The 22213-nt window shown below is 44.8% G+C and overlaps 1 protein-coding gene across 1 annotated transcript in view; it reads left to right on the forward strand.

The window, feature by feature from the left end:
• Positions 1-16128, forward strand: part of chd7 (chromodomain helicase DNA binding protein 7) — an 82185-nt gene extending 66057 nt beyond the window's left edge. Inside the window, 16 exon segments of the mRNA XM_038718884.1 lie at positions 21-110; positions 3525-3628; positions 6252-6381; positions 6701-6816; positions 7199-7619; positions 7858-8066; positions 8233-9204; positions 9591-9757; positions 10100-10351; positions 11091-11261; positions 11365-11598; positions 11688-11891; positions 12009-12149; positions 12294-12398; positions 12536-12716; positions 12873-16128. Of these exon segments, the coding sequence (XP_038574812.1) occupies positions 21-110; positions 3525-3628; positions 6252-6381; positions 6701-6816; positions 7199-7619; positions 7858-8066; positions 8233-9204; positions 9591-9757; positions 10100-10351; positions 11091-11261; positions 11365-11598; positions 11688-11891; positions 12009-12149; positions 12294-12398; positions 12536-12716; positions 12873-13879 (4504 nt within the window). The 3' untranslated portion in view covers positions 13880-16128.
• Positions 16129-22213: the final 6085 nt, after the last annotated feature.

A 22213-nucleotide genomic window follows, 5' to 3' on the forward strand; every position in this document is an offset into this window, starting at 1 on the left:
AACTTTACTTTGTTTTGCAGGGTGTTGCTGAGGGTGAGGATGCTGTATTATCTGCGACAGGAAGTCGTAGGCGATCAGGCCGAGCGCATCCTGGAAGGAGCAGACTCCAGGTTAGTAAACTACTTCTTCATTTTTCTCTTTTATCTTCCAATCCTACAGAGAACTGAACCCAAAGGCCCTGTGTAGGGTCGCAAGATGTCTTATTGTTAATACAACAGCCAAAAAAACACATCCTGTGCAGTACTTTTCCTCAATAACGAGATGATCATGAAAGCGATTTGAGAGATGGATATTTATATGAATTTGTGATGAATTATTACTGGAGTGTATTTCAGTCTGTTCTAGTGGCCTCTTTGGCAGGGTTCTTCCTATTCTGACAGATACAACACAGTTATTGTATCAGGGGAAATTTAGCTTTTTATCGCAGTGTTGACCCATTTAGAAGGTTATTTTCACATTTTGACAAGCGACTGCTTATCTCTTGGTATGAGGCCCTACAGTGCAGGGTTGTTTTATGTCAAGGTTAACTACACTGCTCACCTTGTCATCTTCTCCTTCTGACACCTCCTTCGCTGCTTCCTCCATCCTTTTTTTTTTTTTCCTCTCTCTACACTTTTCTTGCCATCTGTCCATCTCTCTGTCTCTCTGCAGTGCACTTTAGTCTCTCATCTCCCATCCCCCCCCCCTCTCCCATCACCCTTTCACCCAGATGTGAATGCATTTATAATGTGGAGCACGTGCACCTCATGTTGATCCCTCCCCCCCCTCTCTCTCTCTCTCTCTCCCTCCCCCTCCCCCCTCAGTGGCTACTGTGACAGACCCCTGTGTGTGCGTGTGTGTGTGTGTGTGTTTGTGTGTCAGCGCATGCCAGACGTGAGCATACGGGGTGCCATCGTGCCAACATATGCCAGGGGGATTTAGCATGCCAGTCTTGGCGCGCATGCGTGTGTGCGTGTGTGTGCGCGTCTTGCCAAGGCCGGGCATGCTGCTGTTTGCAGAGATAAGGGACTGTTTCCCCGGTTTCTTCTCTCCTCCTATCACCCTCTGTCTTTCTGCTTCCATTGTGTGTTGTACCCTTTCTCTCCGTAACTAGCTGGAAACACCATTTTCTACCTCCTCCTTTCCATAATGGAGGATTTGTTGGTGTGTTTTTTTTTTTTTTTTGGTGCCAGAACAAAGAGTCTATCCTGCAAAAAAAAAAAATTGCACATTACAACCGTTCTTAGTTTGTCATTTACGTGCATGAAAAATTCTGTTGTTGACCAGATAGCTTGTTTTGGTTGGACTCTTGTCATTTTAACATGGATTAGAGCAACACCTGTAATACAGTTTCACAAATGAGACCATGGGGGAGATGATTGGTAGCATGTGCCCTATAACAGTTTACTTGGGCGACCCAAATTTATTAACGACTCCCAAGTAAATTTGCCGACCCATTTTAGCATTATTTTTTTTTTTTTTTAGAGAAACAGAGATGTTATCTGTTACCTTTTTAAGATGCGGACGCAGTGGATATTTTAAAAGCACGAAATAGGTAAACAACAGTGAACGCACCGATGCAGATGTCATTGAGTACCACGTTGGTTTCTTTGTCATTACCAAGCCAAAAACGCAATCGCTGGTGGAAATTGCAACTTCTGTGTCATTTTGACTTTATAAAACATAGCCCTGAAGGGAAAGAGTAAATTCAAGGAGGCTCGTGGGTAAACACTAAAATAAAGGGGATGAATAAAGCAGAATTAAAATTTGTTAAAAAAGAAATGACATAAGTCGCTAGAAATACAAATATACCACACCGCCGCCCAGGTAGACTTTCATTCTGTGCATTGAACATTAGCCGTGTTTCCATCAACGTTTAAGTAGCACCAGACGTGACGATATTTGCACGAAACGGTGGGGCTAGCTAACTTGATTAGCTAGGTGTGGCTGTAATTAAAGTTTACTGTTTACTTATAATTTTTTTTTAACCTGGATGCTAATTTTGGCTAGCTTAAAAAAAGCTTAAAACAAAACGCACTTGCTGGACAAAATGAACAGCCAATTCCTAATAAGCTTGTTGAGTGGCGCTGGTTAAATGTACACAGTGCAGCGGATACGAGTCGCCTCGGTCCTGATTGACAGATCGCCATGATAGTGACTTACCCTGGACTATAATTTACTAAATGCACATTCTGTTTTATTGAAGAAGACATGAAACTAGCGACTGAGACCATAAATTCATTATGAAAGTGTTAACTGAGCTAATAAATCAGCTGAGAAGTTGCCTCATTTTACCATTATTTCTAATGGAACCAAAGTTGCCGCCCCCTTCTGGCCATTAGAGAATGCAGGTTGATGTGACTTCCGCGTTGGCTTCACTCGTGAGAGTTTGAGATTGCTGCTTGGTCATAACTCTTACATTACCCACAATGCAACTAGGCCTTTAGAACGACCATGTTTGTGATCATTTTGAGCTTGTGGATGAAACATCAGTAGGCTATATTTCAAAATGGATGTTGCCATTATTATGATGTGTAAATGCATCAGATTGGCTTGTCCAGGGAGATCAGCGACCAGTTTTTTTTTTGTTTGTTTTTTTTTTTTTTTACCTAATGAAATCCCCAAATGATGTAGAGGCCGTCGTGCTCCTCAGTGATTGTTTACTCTCATCTCAATATGTGGTGTGTATTGATGCTCTGCCTTTAGCACTTCTTAAAATTGTCATTGTGTTATGAAGTCATGCATAGGTCTGGTTTTTTTGTTGTTGTTGTTTGGACTTTTTTAAATTTTTAAATTTCAGTTCCGCTGATCAGTTTTGGTTTCGAAGAATTCATGTTTCAGTTTCTGTTCACATTAAAAGGCTAAATATGTTTAAAAATAGTTTTTATCATCAGCAGATTTAGGCGGCTTTTGACAGCAATTTCAATCTTGAGGTAATTTGTAAAAAGATTACATGGTTTTTATGTGACTGTAGTTTAAAATGCATCTTTTATTTACTGAAATCATTTTAGTGCACTGATTACATTTTGATGAATCACTATTGTCTGTCACGTTTTAAGAGAACATTACACATATAACCTTTTCACCTTTTTGGTTCTGAATTTCTGCAATCTGAGTTATTTCCAGATTTCTAAGGCAACAAACAGACCCGCAAAGTGTACTTCCTGTTTAGATAGTAGTTTCCCTATCTCACTGCTCAGTCAAAAAGGGAAGGAAATATTTAGCTTTATACATAACATGGAGACACTTTGAGAATTATCGAAAGTGCAGCTGCACGACCGTAGGTATAATACAACACACAGCTAAAACTCTTCTTGCACGTACTCCTTAAATATTTTGAATTTTTTTTTTCTATCTATGCTTGGCAGCTTTTACAATCTGATTACAACCCAAATGGCTCATAATCTGATTCCCGCTCTTCCTTTTTTCTCTTTTCTCCCCATTCTGAATTGAAATACGAGACTGATTCCTAACCGAAGCAAATTGAACACGCCAAACAGTTTAGTTTGATTATCAGTGACTTGATATGTTTATCTCTGCCACAGCGAGCTGGATATCTGGATTCCCCAGCCGTTCCATGCCGAGGTCCCGGTCGACTGGTGGGACAGCGAGGCCGACAAATCCCTGCTCATCGGCGTCTTCAAACACGGTAAGAAACGCACGCCAGCACCCTCCTCCCTGTACATACAGATCTTCCAACATGGCAGCCATAACGCGGTGAATACCAAATGAACATCACACACGGACGACAACAACATGTCAGCACCTTCAGACACACTCCAGCGGCTTCCAACCCAGTAATTCAAACTCGGCGAGCTTGCAAGCGCGCACACACACCCCACCCGCCTCTGCCGGCACCAGTTGATTGGTATTACTGTTGTGATGGCGGTACTCAGCTATCGGGCTCAGTGTGCTACCGGGAGTGTGATTGATGGCTCTGTTGCGGTGTGTTACAGGTGTTAACGTTGTAAACAAAGCTAATCTCAAAGTTAAAATAATTCTCATTGAGAGAAGTTACATTAATCTCCCAAGTCGGCCACCTTTCGGGCGCTGAACGCGGTGACTGAATATGATTTCCAGTGACAGGCCGATGAGGCCGAGTGTTGTGTATGTGCTGCGGATTGGAGACCTTCATTCATATTAATTTGGCATAATTGTCATAATTTTTCCATCATTGCCACCCTCTATGATTCAATTAGGACGCACGCACGCTCGCGCGCACACACAGGAATACAAAAGGGCTCACCCATAGTTAATCATAATCCTCATTCAGTGGGGAGGCCCTTGTGGGTGGGACTAACACACACACATAGTGAGCTTTGTATTTAGACACACAAAACAATACGTCACACACACACACCGAAAAGTGATGGTCTATGACGGCCCCGATGATTAACGTTTGGCTGCGGGCGCAGAGCGTGTGTGTGAGACAGAGATGGTTAGAAACAATGCGTCACATATTTCCTAATTGAAATGTGAAGGAGAGAGAGAGAGAGGAGGATGGATGAAAGGGTGAAGGAGAGGCGTACGGTGCCCTCCCTCCTGTCCTCTCCACTCTTCCTCCTCATCTCACCTGCTCCTCTGCATGTCTCCCTCACTCCTTCCTTCCACACCTCCTTCCCTCCCCTCTCCCTCTCCCTCTCCTCCCCGATGTGTCTCAGTAGGATCTGCACATTCTAATCTGTTCTGCCTGAACGCCCCTAACGGACAAACACACACACACACAGTTTCTCACACCCACTAGCTCACTTTCACAGACGCCATGACACACACTTCTCTCCCCCTCTCAGTCTCCCTCGGTTAAAAAGGGGCTTTATTGACACAATGTAAACGTCTCCCTCTCTCTCTCACACACAAATGAGCACCTGCAGGCTCACTTGGATACATGCACGTACAGAAAGGAGGCGAGCGCGCGCGCACACACACACACACACACACACACACACACACACACACACACACACACACACACACACACACACACAGGCTGTCTGTCTTGTCAGCAGCTGGCTCCTGGGGTCTGCCCTTCTGCTGCTGTTTTTGTCGACTCCTTCATTTAAAAATGGATGCTGTGTGTATGTTTAAAAAAGTGTGTGGGTGTTTGGCAGTGTTGCATCTAGAAAGCACAACTCCCACCCTTCTTTCTAGGAGTTTACCGTGTGTGTGTGTGTTAACTGTGGCGGTATAATAAGATCTCCCGCTCGACCTTGCTTCCAGTTTTACCCAGTGGCTACTCGCGGTATTGCAGTGAAAGATTCCCCCGCAGCCCAAAAAGCATAGGCCAGGAAAGTCCACTGAGTCCGGCTGCGTCACGTTGGTTGCGTTAGTGCCATGCAACGGTTTTGTTCCGTCCGTCTGCCCGCCGTCAACTTCCCCCGGAAGCGTTTCAGGAGTGTAGCACGTTGTTGGCTTGTTAATTTATCCTTTTTGTGCTTCTACTAGGCAACCCGGCAACGACTCTCTGTTAGCCGGTTTTGTTTCGTCGTCTGCACGGCTGCATATCCCACAATAAGCATTTTAGAATCGCACCGTTCTGCCTCCCTGATTTTGCTGACATGTTTAGATTTTGTTGATTTGGTGATTAGTGCTCGCTTTTTATTCTATGATTAAGTAGGTTACGTCGTTAAATGGTTTATTTTTGTCTTTGTAAATCAACATACATAATTAACAATCAGTAGTCTGGACTGACATTTTATTTTGAAAATTGACTCGATTCGCTATGACGTTCTGTGTCTGAGCTCCTGCCCACTCCAACCTGCTCTGTGCAGCTTTATGCAGCTTCTGTCAAAAAAAGACTCGCTGTATATTCACTGCGAAGCGGAGAACCACTTGTGAAACGTGCTGCGTCCGCATCTGGTGGACAAACGAGCATAAACTAGAATGGTCGTCATCATCTTCGGCCGAAGCTGCACAGCCATAACGCAACATGGACGGAAACTGCAAACGAGTTCAGTTATGACTCATTTTATATTTGTAAAACGTTACTCAAGTCGTGAAATAAGATTTTTAAAAATCTGTGATGTCGTCCTAATGTTAAGTCTATATGGGCTGAGTGGGAACTCTGAGTGGGCCGCATACCCCAGAAGTATAGCCGGGAGCTAGAAACTTTGGCGCATGGCCCTTGGAGCAATTCGTAATGGACGGAAGAAGGAAAGATCCAGATCGTATAATACATCCTTAGTGTTGACCAGTACCTTTTTAGTCTCATTGCTATATTGACTTGGATCCTAAGCTCGTATACATTTCTTATCTCCTTTTCTTTTCCTCTTCAGGCTATGAGAAGTACAACTCGATGCGAGCTGACCCCGCCCTGTGTTTCTTGGAGAGGGTGGGCATGCCGGACGCCAAGGCTATGGCCGCTGAGCAGAGAGGCTCCGACATGATGGCAGATGGCGCAGAGGGGTAAGAGAGCAGGCGCACTCACCAAAAAGCAGCTCCCCCTTCCCTGTATTATATGTATAGTATTTCTTTTTTGTTTGTAGTCTTCTCTCTTTCCAGTCTCTCCCCTTTTCATTTCACCTCAGAAAGTGGTCAGAATGTACCATACTGGTCAAATGTATTAAAACAGCCCCATTTTTTAGTTTGTATTGAAATAAAGTCCAGTGAAAAAAACCTTAAATGGTACAATAGTAAGCAGCACACTGCCAAAGTTTAAAAACGTTTACAGTCTGCGCTTGAAATTAAAATCTTGAATTCCTCGCCTTCCCTACAACCTCTACAGTGAAGATGAGGATCCAGAGTACAAGCCGCTGCGGATGCCTTTTAAAGATGACATGGACGACTTCACCAACTCTCCACTGGATGACAAAGATGACACTGTGGAAGGTGAAGCCGAAGGTACACTTTGAATTCCCCCAGAGGGAGATGATTAAAAAGTCATAAGACAGAATGTGAACACAGTTTTAGTGTGAATGGGGAGAAGATTTGTTTATGACGGCAGTTAGAAAATGCTAAAAAGGATCCTAATAATAAATGATTTACAAAAGTTACAAAAATGTTTGTGCATGTTTTAATTGTAGTTCTTAGAAAGAAAGAATCAGACAAAATCAGAATCTGCAGGTCAGCCCTTTAAAAAATCGGTAATGGAATCGTGCAAGAAAAATGCAGTCGGTGCATCTATACTTTCCTGCGAAAACGTAGAACAAGTGATAAAACGACACTGATGATCTGGTTCCTTACAGCATCCACTCATTCCCTCTCCCTCTCTCCGTCCCTGTAGCTAAATCGGGTGAAAACGGTCAAAGTGTGACTGGTGGGAGCGGCGCTTCAGGCTCCGTCGAGCGACTCTATTGGCCAGCAGCCTCAGCCCTGACTGCCCGTCTGCGCCGCCTCATCACGGCCTACCAGCGCTCCAACCGCAGAGAGCAGCTCCGCCAGGAGGCCCTCAACCGGCCTGATGGTCGCAGACGACGACGCAGGGAGTTCCTGCCGTCCATTGCCATGGTTACTGACACAGGAGGTGGGGCAACTTACATCCAAGATGGGGCGGGGGTGTTCGTGACAGAAGGAAGCCCCTATCTCGCTAAGGGAGGTGCTTACTTTGCCAAAGGTGGACAGTTCATGCAGGAGGCGTCACCAGTAATGACTGCCAGCTCCCTGATGGCTGATGGAGCCATGTACTACAAGGAGAGAAGACAAAGGTAGTGCTGCGTCTAATGTCACGTAATTTATTATTTAACACATGCATATGGATACTTTTATTTACAATTCTTTTATTTTTAGAAAAAGGGGTAAAGAACATTGATCAACATTCACACCAATGTAAATGAACCCGAGTTAGCTACAGGCTAGTTTTCATCGGCAGACCCTTTGCCTGATGTTGTTGGGCATCTTCTGGTAGTTGAACATATATTCACGCACTTTCGTTTCCTCCGCCAGGTGGACTCGTCGTGAGGAGGCTGATTTCTACCGCGTAGTTTCCACCTTCGGAGTCGTCTTTGACACCCAGCGTCAGAAATTTGATTGGACACAGTTCAGGGCCTTCGCTCGACTGGACAAGAAAACTGACGAGAGCTTGGAGAAATATTACTACTCATTCATTGCCATGTGCAAACGTGTCTGCAGGATGCAGATTAAGAATGATACAGGTAAGAGGAAACCTTTATTGCTCGAGGCTGCTGCAAGGCAAAAAAGTCTTATCTTTGTCTTGTGAAAATAACTTAAGTAATAAGTTTTAAGTAGTAATAAGACAAGAAAAGACGTGATGTTTAGTTAGTTCTTATTAAGCACTGCCTCTGTCTTTTACCTCTTCAGAACTCCCAGACCCGACCCTGATCATCGACCCCATCACAGAGGAGCGTGCCTCTCGCACCCTGTACCGCATCGAGCTCCTCCGCCGCATCCGAGAGCAGGTCCTCCCTCACCCGCTGATCTCTGAGCGCCTCAAGCTCTGCCAGCCCTCCCCAGACCTCCCGGAGTGGTGGGAGTGTGGCCGCCATGACCGGGACCTCCTCTTGGGGGCCTCTAAGCACGGCGTAAGCAGGACAGACTATCACATCTTAAACGACCCTACCTTGGCCTTTTTGGAGGCTCACCAGCGTTTCACCAGCCAGCGAGGGGCTGGCGTCGCAATGAGCGCCCAGGGGGAGATCACCAAAGCTGGGATGGGAGCAGCGGAAAACCCCTCTGCACCACTCCTCACCCCTGCAGAGCTGGCGAGCGCTGCAGCTGCTGCCAAAGTTGATGTTAATGTAGCTAAAGAGGAGGAGGGCGAAGGGAAGGAGGTGAAGGCCGAGGAAGGGGAAGCAGAGGTGGCGGTGAAAATGGAAACGGAGGGAGGATACGCCAACGACATTCCATGTACCAAGACTGAAACTCCTGATGAACAGAAGGAAAATGAGGGAGAGGTCAGAGAAGATGAGGTGAAGAAAGAGGAGCAGGTGAAGAAAGAGGAGGTCGCCCAGCCACAAGTAGAAAAAGAGGAGCAGAGTGGAGAAGGAGAGAAGACTCCCAAGGCAGCAGATGACAAAGACTTAACAGAAGAGAGGAAGAGTTTGACTCTCGGGGGCCAGAAGGAGATGACCGCCGAGCTCCCAGAACATCCTGAGTCCTCTCCTAAAGCACAAGCTGACCGCAAGACTGCAGAGGAGGAAGACCGAGAGGAGAGGGAGAACCCAGAGTCCCCTAAATCTCCAAAGTCAGCTGACACAGAGAAAAGCCCAGAGGAGGAAGAGGAAGAGAGGATGGATGAAGACGACAAATCAGAGAAGTCCTCTCAGGCTGAAGGTACGGGAAGAGTTTATTCCGTTATAGCTTGGAGGTAGTCAAAGTCATGGGTCTGAGTGGAGAGTGGAAAGCTTTGGTTTATCAGCGAGACGATGTGAAGTTCTAAAATGTTCGACACAACACAGATGTCTGAAATGTCTTATTTGTTTATTATAATCACTTTTGTTAACCAGCTTATTTGGCCTGGTTGTCGGCCCCCCGTCACTGCTGACCGGACTGACTCAGTCTCGGGCCTATTTCTGGTGTTTCCCCTCATGACTTGGCAGTGTTTTAATGAGTCCAAGTTCCAGGGGCGAGAGAGTAAAAATAGATGGGGGATCCCTTGATAACGATTTGGAAAGCCTTTTTAATTAAGAGTGGCAATGTGACTTTCTCTCTCCGGACAGTGAGTGCTGCATCAGAGCAGAAGAACTTCGATGAGGAGAGCATCGCGTCTCTGAGCACGTCGGCCCAAAACGAGACCAGAGATGGGTTCTGCCCCGACGATCTGGCGGAAACGTCAGCGCTGCAGGCCTTACATGACCGAAACTACGGATTCTCATTCTGGCCTAAGGTAAATACAAGCCAACACGGGCAAATAAAGATCATTCAGTCATCATTTAATAATTCCAAGCCAATTCTACTGCAAAGTAGAAGTGAACTGGAATTAGTTGTTGAATGAAAATTGTGTTTGTGTTAAAAAGAGAAACAGCAGAGTGGTGAGTGTGACGTGACTGTTGTACCAATGGGATGGTATTAGTGGCTTGTACATGCGCATGAAGGCATGTCTCCAATTTAAGCCTCAAATGAAAGCCACTGTAGTTATAACTACTTGAGAATTTACAGTACACAGAAAGACAAAATCGTCTTTCTAGAATAGTCCATCACCTCTCTCTCCGTCCGCTGCTCTCCTCAGGACCGAGTGATGATCAACAGGATGGATAACATCTGCGAGGTCGTCCTGAAGGGCAAGTGGCCCGTCAACAGACGCCACATCTTTGACTTTCCCAGCAACCTGATGCCGGGACACGTCTCCACCTTAACCGCCGCAGCCGTAGCCGCGCCGGCCGAGGGGTCGCTGCAGAGGCGCAGCTTGGCCGAGCTGACGATGGCCGGCATGCATTCGACATACAGCGGGAGTGAAGATAAAACATCGCCGCAGGTTCATGTGAGTTTCGCTCGATTTGCAATTTTGCGTTCATGCACGCAAACGATTGCTTTTGGTCACACCAGTCGACGTCACTATGGTGGTTAGACCTCCGGGAGCTTTAAGCTAGTGCAAAATAAAGAGGCTAGATCTTTTGTGCTCTAGTAAACCGTTTGATCATGAACACATTGTATAGATATAAATGGTGATGAAACAGAAAAGTCAACAAATTTAACGTTTTTTTCTGGAATAATTTGTATTAGCAGTAATTTTCCAAACATTTTATTAGTTTTTGTTTTTTTTAACTAACTTTTCATGGACACATGTAACATGTAACACTTCCTGTGAATATAATCCAAATAATCTTATTCCCAGACTGTAGGTTTGTTGTGCTAACGCCTTATTTTGAAAATCGGACGTTGTCACACGTGTATCCTTGAACTAAATTATAATTATCGCGTACAGTTTAGACTTCACAGCCTCTCTGCAGGTGAGATTCTCATACTGCAACACTGTCTTTGTAAAGAGCGGAAATGTCAAAATAAAGTTGATGATTTGAAGTAAATTTTACTAGCGACACACATAGTGCAAGTGTTTTAGGTGCACTGCAATTATAGTTCATAAAACCCTTTTTAGCATTCTGTTTTTGTAAATAATCATCTAATTGTTGCTGCTCACTGAAGTAACAATAATGTGACAGGCCTCTAGGGTAAGATGTTGTTAGGCTGACACAGATGTGACCGGTGACCTGATCTTGCAGGAGGACGCTCTGAGCCTGACGGTGCCTCGGCAGAGGAGGAGGAGGAGGAGAAAGATCGAGATCGAGGCGGAGAGGGCAGTCAAGAGACGCAACCTGATGGAGATGGTGGCTCAGCTGAGAGAAAGCCACGCTGCTGCGGAGTCCCAGAGCCAGGCTATAGACCTCACCAAGGTGCCCACACTCAGTCCACTAGATTTCTACCGTGCTGCCAAACTATATCTTTACATTCAAAGTGAAGGTTATGAACTAAAAACTGATCTGATTCGTCGTTCAGGGTATGCACCGTCACCACAAGGCCTCTCCCTCATTGGCCAGCTTCCCCAGTGCCCTGGTGACAAGTCCCTCCCTCAAAGCCCAGATGGAGTTGCTGCAGCAAGCCACGCCCTCCGGACACAGATCCAATGGTTCACTGGAGGCTGACCTGCCCATCATGAAGAGGAGGAGGGGCCGCAGGAAAAATGTGGAGGGCCTGGAGCTGCTGTTCATGGGCAACAAGAGAGCAGGAGGGGTATGCAGTGTTCGTGGGTTTTAATGGGCAGCATAGTTGCATAACAGTAGAAGTTTCTACATTAACACGTGTCCCTCTTGCACGTTCAGGATGAGGCTGAGGAGACCAAGGCTTCAGGTGTGGAGGCCGTTCGTGCCCACAGACCCCTCACTGTCCCGGAGCAGAGCCCCAGTGCCAGATCTCTTGCCTCCGGCAGTCTGGAGGAGGAAGAACCAGCAGTTTCCAACAAGGAGCTGGGAGAGTGGCTGAGGCAGCACCCGACATACACCATGGACATGGCTGGATTTACACCAGTATGTCGTTTAAATTATTTCTTACTGAAGTTTATTCTTGCTTTTTCTGTCTTTTCTCTAAGTCGGTAGTTATTCACACCTACCTTTTCTGGGGTTTTTTTTGTCTGCCTTCCATAGAAGAGCGAGGAGTTACTGCTGTCTCAGTTTTCTAAGCCCAAGCAGAAGCGCCATCGCTGTCGAAACCCCAACAAGATCGACATCAACACCCTGACTGGAGAAGAGAGAGTGCCTGTGGTCAACAGACGCAACGGACGCAAGGTAAGCTGGCATGCCTCAGGATTCTCCATTCAGAACAGCCACCGCACATATTGTGTAGCCGCTTGTCTAAGGACACGTTGAAACTTCAGTCTTTCTACACGATTTTTCCCAATTTGAAACTAATTTCATCTTCCTGTTCCTCAGATGGGTGGGGCCATGGCTCCACCAATGAAGGAGCTTCCCAGGTGGTTACTGGAGAATCCAGAGTTCTCCATTGCCCCAGATTGGACAGACATTGTCAAACAGTCGGTTAGTAACAAAGACAAACCCTAACATTTACACCTTTCTGATAATTTCCAAAGAAATTTGTTGTTAGAAATGAAAATTGTTGCAATATCCTTTTTTATGAATTTTGTTTTCTCACCCAAAATCCTACCCCACCACAGGGTTTCCTCCCAGAAGCCATGTTTGACCGCCTTCTGACCGGCCCTGTAGTCAGGGAGGAGGGCGTCCGTCGGCGGGGGAGGCGACCCAAATCCGAGATTGCCAAGGCAGCCGCCGCCGCCCAGGCAGCAGCGGCAGCTCAAGCTGCCCAGGCATCACTGGTCAACGCTGCTTCCTCTGCAGGTACAAACCACTGCTAAAGCAACCGTAACAACCTAAACACACAAATAATCCACATGCATAAATAATAAACACTTTATTTTATTAACCGTCTACGCTTAGCAGATTGTGCTGAAATGGTTGTAGATTTTAACCCTTTGTGTGTGTGTGTGTCTGCAGGAGGCATCAACCCTCTGCTGTTGAACAGTCTGTTTGGGGGGGTGGACCTGTCGTCCCTCCAGAGCCTCCAGTCTCTCCAGTTGGCTGCTGGTCTGATGGCCTTCCCTGCGCCCACCGACTCCAAACAGGCTGCTGCCAACGCCGCCGCCGCCTCCATGCTGCCCCTCATGCTGCCCGGCATGGGAGGCCTACCCAATATGGCCACCCTCCCCAACATGTTCGGCTTAAGCGGGCTGTTTGGTGGTAACCTTGCGACGGCCTCAGCCGCCGCCGCTGCTGCATCCAACTCCGCCATCGCCGCCGCGTCAGGGAACACCAACGGAACGATGGAGGGAGAGGGTGACGAGACGGGGACGACAAAGAGGAAGAGAGAGGGAGAAGATAAAGACGATGGAGAAGACGAGGTGGAAGATGGTGACGAGGAGGAGGAGGCTGAGGAGAATGAGGAAGGAGTGAAGAAGGTGAAGAAGAGGAAGAAGGAGGAGAAATCGGTGAATGTCACTGGAGCGCCTCAGATCCAAGCTGCTGATTCGTCAGCGGAGGCATCCGTCAACGGTGACGCAGCAGCCCTGTTGGCCGCAGCCGGCATGTCCGCCAATTCTCTGGCGTTTAACCCCTTCCTCCTCTCCACCATGGCCCCCGGCCTCCTCTACCCCTCTATGTTCCTACCTCCAGGCCTCGGGGGGCTCAGCCTGCCCGGCTTCCCCTCCGCCTCCACCCTGGCCGAGCTGCAGAGCGCCATGGCCGGGGCGCTGGGCGGTAACGCCGTGACCACAAACCCCCCGAGAAACGAAGAGGAGAAGGCGGGGCTAAAAGCTACAGAAGAAGAGGAGGAGGAGGAGGAGGATGACGACGAGGAGGGAGGTGGAGAGAGTGACTTGGCCGAGGAGAAGGAGGGCGGAGCGGAGGAGGACACGAGAGGCGAGGATTCAGCCCTGGAGGATGGAGGGATGGGAGGAGAGGAGGAGGAGGCGGCGGCGGCGGCGTCTCCACAGAAGAGTGACTGAAATCAAACTGACTGGCCTTGGACATTTCCTCACCTCCGACCTCCCCTTTTCCTCCCCCCTCCTCGCCACGTTTACACGCCTCCACTAGAAGTATCCAAACTATTATGAATCCTGTTTTCTTTTCCTTTTTTTCCTTTACATTGTTGATGATTTCTCTCACTCTTTGTTGTTTATTTTTTTTTCGGCCAGGTGTATTTACTCTGCGTCAGAGAGGACGAGGTGTGTGTGTGTGTGTTAAGTTAAATCTCTCTGATCGATAGTGTAGTCAGGGAAAACCCTCACGGCCGCTCGCTTAGAGCTCGGCTCCTCCTTCAAAAAGACTGTTTTCTTTCTATCCGGTCGGCCTGTGTGCGCCGAACGGTTCACACACGCTTTTCTCCCACAATCCTTCAAACAGGACTTCACAATATTCCAATAGTGCTATAATTATTATTATTATTATTATTGCTGATTTCAGCTCTCAAATCTTTCCTTTCTGCTTTCTTCTTCTTCTGGACTGTTGTTGTTGGCAGCATCTCATCAAAAAGAGGAGAAACGCCCGCTGGTGGCGCTTTTTCTGACATCAGTTCTCAAAAACAGCATTACAGCTTCACCCGGCTGTCTGCCTGACAAAGCTGCTGCAAAAAGGAATTGTGGGTAATGGAGTTGATTGAGCTGTTCTGTTTCAGAGCAGATTTTTTTGTTTTTTTTTCTTTAGTTCACACATATCAGACCAGGTAGACTCTGAGGAGAAAAATGAAACCAGACTGACCTATGAACTCAGTCTCACACACTGACTTAACCACGACACACGCATATCCCAACACTTGATCATTAGCTGCACACACACACATTCAGATGTCCACCACTACACACACACACTAACCCCCCCCCAAACCCTCTCTGCTATGTGACTGTTTCTGGGAGGACTCGTCCCTGCAGCTGTGTTTATTTTATTTTTTTATTTTTTTTTTGAGTGTACGTGTGTGCTCGTGCGTGCGTGTCTGCGTGCACGCCGAACCAATACTGTTAAAACCCAGTCCCACACTGTTTGAATGCCAGTCTTGAGTCTTTCCACTGCCACATCTGAATCCTGTGTGTCTCTCTCTTTTCGGGGCCGGCTGGTATTGCGCTCAGGAGTGGCAGGCGGGCTGGGTCTGCCACCGATCGGGGCTTCTGATTGGTCCGCTTCGTGCTGCCGAAACCAGCTGTCCCCGTTGGGAGGTTTCTGTGAATGGATTTGGATCGGTGGTCCACACAGGGATGTGATGTTTCAGGTTTATTCTTTAAAGGGGCACATGAGATGGTTGATTTTCCCGGTCGCTGCCACATTAAAATCCTATTTTTGATTTTTTTTTTCTTTTCTCCTCATCACCCGGTAGTTTCAGACCAAGTGCTGCTCCCTAGTGACCTTCTCTCTTTAAAGACTGTTTCTCTAGTCACACACACTGACACCAGGCCTGGCCAAAACAGGACTGAGACACAGTTGGAAATTCACAAGTTTTCTACATGAAGTTCAACTCCGGACGCTGAGTAAGTTTTTAAATACTTGAAAAGGACGAGTGGTGCTTGATTTGTTTCCATTTTCCGAGGCCAGTTCAAGTGTCGGAGATAAATCAAGCGCTGCAAGTGGTTCAAGTATTTGAAAGTACATTCAAACACACTGTGTGGCCAGGTCTTATTAACGTTTGCTATCACAGCCAGCCCAGCAGATGCGGAGCGAGAGAACTGGGACGACGGGGATCAGTTTAGGCTCTTTTTAGAAGACGCCTTCCCCGTTAAAGACCCTCGTTCTCCCCTCTAATGCTGAGACAGCAATAACCAAGGCAGCTTTTGAATGTTCCAGTATCACTCTCCCAACACAAACACACACACACACTATGAATAACCACAAGTGTCGTATGAATAGAAAAACAAAACTAAACTGTAAATGATGACAAATAAGTACTGCAATCAATTTTGTCTCACTCTGTTCCTGTTGATGCACTGGTGTTAAAGAGTTAAAATAATCAGGTACCTTTATTACTTAGCTACTCTTCTTGAAAATGGACTTTTTGTTACTTTTAGCCAGCAAGCTGAAGAGCATTACCTCAAAATTCTTATCTAGCCTTGAAGTTTACAGACATACCATGTAAATGTTTTTTTTTTCCTTTTTTTTTTTTTTTTTTTGGTGTTTGTCGTTTTTGTTTTTTGGAGACATCATGTATGATGAATTGTAGCTATGATGCTTTTAATAAAAGTGAATCATGATATTCGCCTAGGAAACCAAACCTCAGCTTGCTTATCGTTATTTGTGTCTCTCCTCTATACAGGGGGGGTAAAAAAAAACTCTGGTGGCTTTTTATGTAATGTTTTGTTTCCTGAGATGAGATTCGGCACAAAACGGGCCCACAAACATTTTAGGTCATAATAATAAACTTTATTTATACAGCACAAAAACAGAGTTAGAAATTGCTTTATGTGGTTCAACACAAACTAAACATTTCAAGCCATTTAAAATTACATAAAGTTAAAAGAAAACTACATGGAAGTGTTTAAACTTACTTTTTATTACGGAGTTGCAGAGGTGGGATTGTTTTGCAAGTCCCAAACTTCTAGTTTCGAGTCCTCAAGAAGTCACAATGTGCCCGTCACCAAATGTGATGCCATTTTACCAAAAGAGTAATGATATATTAAATTTACACAAATTGTGAATGCTTTTTTAAAATGTGTATTTATTTGTTAAAACAAGCGTAGTGCTGACGTTGCACTTTCATAGCACTATTTTGCAGTGCGAGGTAGCATTTTTTTTTTGCCCTAATGGGGTCGAGGCTGTTGTGGCTGCGTTGTGATCGCCCTGCTCAGTGGACTGACTGCACAGGGTATTGGGCCATTTCAAGTGAGATTCCAAACCGCAGGGAGCACATGTTCATTTCAGAGGGCACTGTGAACTGTGTAGGGAAGAAGTGAACCATCAGTTCGCAGGACGTTGACAAGAAAGATTACCCATAAGCCTTTGCGTCTCATAAGAGCAGCAAGAGTTTGTATATCTGTATTTATTGTCGTTGTAACTAATGTTATAATTTATAGGATTATTTCAGAGGTTAGGTTGGACCTTTTTAATAAATCCAATCACATTCATTCACAAGTTACATACTAGTTGTTGTAGTACTCGAGACCGGTCTTAAGACCACTTTTTGATGGTCTTGGTTTCATCTCGGACCCCATTTGTGCTCCGTCTTGTCTCGGACATTGACGACTCGGGATTTTATTTCAAGACCAGTCGCGACCATGACTTTGGGAATATCAATACATTGCTTTGGCATTGTCTGATTTATTTAACATCCTAACTTTGATTGGATGCAAATGAAACCAGTAACTCTTAATTAAAACTGTTGCCCCTCCACGATGGTAAGCATGGAAAAGGAACCTTGAATGAAGACGCTTACGTTGATTTCAGCTCCAAGTGTTTGTGTTTTAATGGGAATGTGGATCTTTCAGATTAATCTGAGAAGTACCTATGATCACGTTCCACATTTTATTGTGTCATGTAATGTGGGGAACTGGTCTTGGTCTCGGTTTGGGCGGTCTTACATACATTTTAATATAAAATGTATGTAAAACGCACGCAGGAACTGACGTGGGCTTTGATGAAGTTGTAGGCTGTGTCCGAATGGAAGGATTTTGTCGAGGGAGGTTCCTTTAACAGACATTCCCGGAGCAGGGAGCAGGCTAATGTTTATGTACACTGTGGCTCGGAACGCAGCCAATGAAGAGGTAGACGGGAGAGAGGGGGGAAATTATAATAACACAGGTCGCTGGCTGGAATTGAACCAGTGATGGTGCTCCACATTATGGGTTATCGTTCAGCTACCAAGGTGCTTCCTAGCATGTAAGGCTATTAATTAGTACCACAACTGACTTAACTGTCTGTGTCCTTCTCGAGGTAAATTTAAAGATAAATTGAAGTCCGGGTCGAGCTGAAAGTCTCTTTGTGGTTTTGTCCACTCTAAAGTCATCAGATTTGTGTGCTCTGCTGTGCTGCCCTAAGATTAGGCCTATACATGATTATACATTTATAGGCCTTCGTTTTGCTTCTCTGGCAGAGGTTTTCAAACTGAGGTGCACCTTCCCATGGGGCCGTGGGAGAGACATGAGGTGAAAGGAGGACGTGTATTTTTAGGCTCAGTGCCTAGTGCTTCCACTTTCCAAGAATATAATCTTCAGTGTCCACAACGATCAGTCAAAAACAGACATAAAATCCACATAGAAATCACGATGCAGGACGCTCTTTATAACTGATCATTGAGACTTTTTTTCTGCTAATAGCTAATTCAGCATTCTTTTAATGGTACCAGACTGACAAAATGTAAAGCGATAAATGTGGAGATATCGACGTCTAAGGTCATAATAAATATGAGTGTATGTTTCAAGGACTATAACATCAGTAAGCTGTAGGTTGGTGATTTCAACAAATTGAAACAGGGAACATAAAACACTTTGAAAGATCTCCTCATTAATATTCATGCCCGCAGAATTTACATAAACGAGCCCACATTCAGGAGAAGTTATAAAGGAAAGGTATGTATTTTCTGGTTTTCCCTCTGATGTCCTCCGGGTGCTCTGCCTCCAGTCTGTGATTTAGGAAGTTTACCTGATGGACAGATGGCCTTACTTGTCGCCGACAGTACAGTAACCGCTAGCTGCTGCTAACAGTAGCTGCGGTTATCAACTGGTTCTGAACCAGCGGTCCAAAGCTTCTGTACTAATGGAAAGCCCCTTTTCCACTGCATGGTAACAACTCGACTCACCTCTCCTTTGTTTGGTTTTCCATTGTGGAAAAGTTGGACCTGCTTCCAGGTACTTTTTTTTTTTTGTATCACCTCCGTCGAGGTTCCAAGCGAGCTGAGGCGATACTAAAATGTGATATGAAAAAACAGCAGACTGCTGATTGGTCAGAGAGAATCGTCACTATTCATCATCGCTGCACCAGAAGGTTTTATATTTTACAGTTTTCATACGTAATTTCATCACTAAATCCACTTCTGAGGAGTTTTGAGGTGAGAAATCAGCTGTGTAGATTTCAAATATTGACAGTTTTATAAGAAGTGATGGCGGAACGAAACCCGCGGGAGGAGCGTGTGAGGCCGGCCAGCCGGCCGCTCACAGAGCCCTCTGCTCCCGCCATCACACAGACCGCTGCAGCAACAACGGCGGAGGAAAACACAGCTGGAAGGTTTTGATACCAAGCTTCCAGTCCGGGCAGAATCAGCAATAGGACGGCTAGCTGCACGGCTAACTGAGTAGCTAGCAGCAGCTGCTGATAGCAGTAGTTAGCGGCTAAAGTAACTGGTGACATAGAAACTCCGTAAATCACTAAAAGTTGAGGACATCAGAGGGAAAACCAGACAACATTTTCTCCATCAAATCTGATCCAGTTTCACCAAAACCAGTGAATAAAGTTATAAAGTTTTTGTACAGTAATTAGTTCCATTTACCTCGGAGGTCGGAGCTGGGAGAGACGTCACACCCGAGTTGACGGCGTGCTCGGCCAGCCATTGTTTACAACTGGCTACTGGTGCGTTCCATTTCACGTGGGAAGTCGGAATTTCCGAGATCAAAGTCGGAAATTTAAACTTGGGAAGTCGGGAGAACCGCGCTACCCCAACTGTAAGATCCAAGATGGCTGTTGGGGTATCGTTAGTATCGTTAGCAGGTAACAGTTAGTGAAAGCTGTAGTTTATACTGTTTATTAGCACTTCTGTGTACTTCAGAAATGTTTGCACACACAGTGCCGTCCAGCTGCTGTCTGTGGACGTGTTGCTGCAGTGTTTAGTCTGAGTAAATGCTGAGTAACAATAGCTAGTTGTAAACAACGGCTGGCCGAGCGAGGTTTTCCGACTTGTTAACTGGAACGCCGTCAACTTGGGTGTGACGTCACCTCGCTCGTAAAGAGACAGGAGCTAAAATGAAGTGTTCTGACAGGGGTGAAAAGAGGAGCTGAAGCAACGGAGAGGATGAGACAAATAATGTGTTTTTTGAAGATTAACGCTTGTAAACATTTTCTAGTAGAAACCTTAAATACAAGTGTGAATTTATATTTTACGGCACCTTTAATAAAATGTTAAAAAATGCCTAATATAATGTCCCAGAGCTCACGGTGGTGTCTTAAAATCTCTTGTTTATCTGACCATTAATTCAAGACCCCAGTTTTTTAAAAAGACTAATGGATTATCGAAATAAGAAGGTTATGTTGCATGTATTTGTTTCCACACATGAATAATAGGTGAGGATAAAGCCAGGACGACATTTTTATATAGTGAGTGTAAATACAATTTATACAGTATGTTAGAGTGTTAAAGGCCTGTTAGTGGCCGGCATGGTCGTTACTGGAGGAGGGCGGCGAGAACAGACCCGTGTGAAAAAGCCTAACTATTTGGATACATGTAGACAGTAAGCAGTGTGCCTCAGCAGTAAAGAGGAAGTGAGAGTTGAAATAACATTTCAGGTCAAATATGAGGTGAAATAAGAAAACAGGAAATTGCCGGGCTGTGTGTGTGTGTGTGTGTGTTGCACACCACTCCAGCCAGCCGTCAGAAATGGCCGAGCCACCGGAGCTGCTGACAAAACACAAACTGACAGCCAGAGCCCACTGTGTCTGTCTGTGTGTGAGGGAGTCCAGCGTGGTATAGACACAGATATGTGTGAGATCTGAGCTGTTTCTTGTACCACGAAACTACCAAGTTAAAATTAAAGGTTCTGGTTTGTTGCTGGAAGCAGAGGAGGCAGGCATCTGATTGGCTCCTCTGCTTCCAGCAACAAACCACGCCGTTAGGAAAAAGTATGTTAGTTACGAGTGTCAAGATACGTAAATAACTCAACGTTACTTACATAACATAAGATAAGAAGAATCAACGTTTAGCATTTGTTTCACACAGGAAACGAGTAGGGGAGACCGGGGGCAATTGTAACACACTTTATTTCTCCAATCAGAAACAAGCTAGAGTGATGACGCTTAATCTGCACATGCTCAATAGGATTCTCTCTCTGCCTGTGGAAAAGGAGCAGGATCATTTCACCTCAGCAGAAGTTTTAAACAAAATACTTATTTTGAGGTATGAAAGTAACTTTTTGGATGTGCAGTATTTTTCTTCTGGTGTCTAAAGTTTCGATGACTGCAAATCTAAACTTGCATACATTTTATCTCTAGGTTATTGATTAACAATTAACACTAACAAACTATGCTTATATAGTTGTGGCTGGCGGGCATACAAGGTTTTATTATGGCTGCAACAAGCCACATGGCCCAATGTAAACAGCTGTTTTGAAAATAAACATATTTCACTAAATATAAATGTAAAACCATATTAAAAAAGGGTGTATTAAAAGAAATGGATTTGTTCTAGTATAAACAAATCACCAGTTAATATAGGCCAACATTCTTTGTATAAAATAGTGTGTTTTATATGTGTTTAACAGAAAGTGTGAATATTATACAGGCCTAAGTCTGCAAAAGTAAAGTTCCTTTCATTGTCAGTTTGTCTGTTAAGTGGACTTAAAGTAGTTGATGGTATAAGACCCAGCAAAACCAAAGAGAATGACTAGTTCACTTGTAAAAAGCAATTTTATTAAGTTAGAACAGAGAGAGCCTGACATCTAAAATAATTTGAACCATTTAAAAACTCTTATGTAACATTATTAGCTGTAAAGTAATTACTTTGAGGTAGCCTAGGCTTTTACTTGAGGGTTAGGTACCCTAACCCTAACCCATATGACTTATTTTTCAGTGTTACAATTGCCCCCGCCAAAACTTCACTTCTTGTATTTAATTAAATATTTTAGAAAATTGAAAAATTTTGAATTTGAAAATATATCAATTGTATTATTAATTAGTGCACATATATGTTTCTTGTATCAAAAGATGACTAGTGTTTGTGAGTTATTAAGGTATACAGTGGGTACGGAAAGTATTCAGACCCCTTTAAATTTTTCACTCTTTGTTTCATTGCAGCCATTTTCCAAAAATCAAAAAAGTTCATTTTATTTCTCAGTAATGTACACTCAGCACCCCATCTTGACAGAAAAAAACAGAAATGTAGAAATTTTTGCAAATGTATTAAAAAAGAAAAACTGAAATATCACATGGTCATAAGTATTCAGACCCTTTGCCGTGACACTCATATTTAACTCAGGTACTGTATGTAAAATATGTTACAATTGCCCCCAGTCTCCCCTACTCTAGTAGAAAAGATTGACTTTGTTTTTTCTGAAATGAAACTTAAAGGAATTTGTGACTTACTGACCAAAAACAACGTCGAAGCAGCTGGAGGAAGCTAATCTTCACATTATTTCTTTGTTAAAATAAAAAAAATGTGG

The sequence above is a fragment of the Micropterus salmoides genome, unplaced genomic scaffold, assembly GCF_014851395.1.
Source record: "Micropterus salmoides isolate LMB-PRFRI ecotype aquatic unplaced genomic scaffold, ASM1485139v1 Ms_hic_scaffold_14, whole genome shotgun sequence".
Classification (NCBI taxonomy): Eukaryota; Metazoa; Chordata; class Actinopteri; order Centrarchiformes; family Centrarchidae; genus Micropterus; species Micropterus salmoides.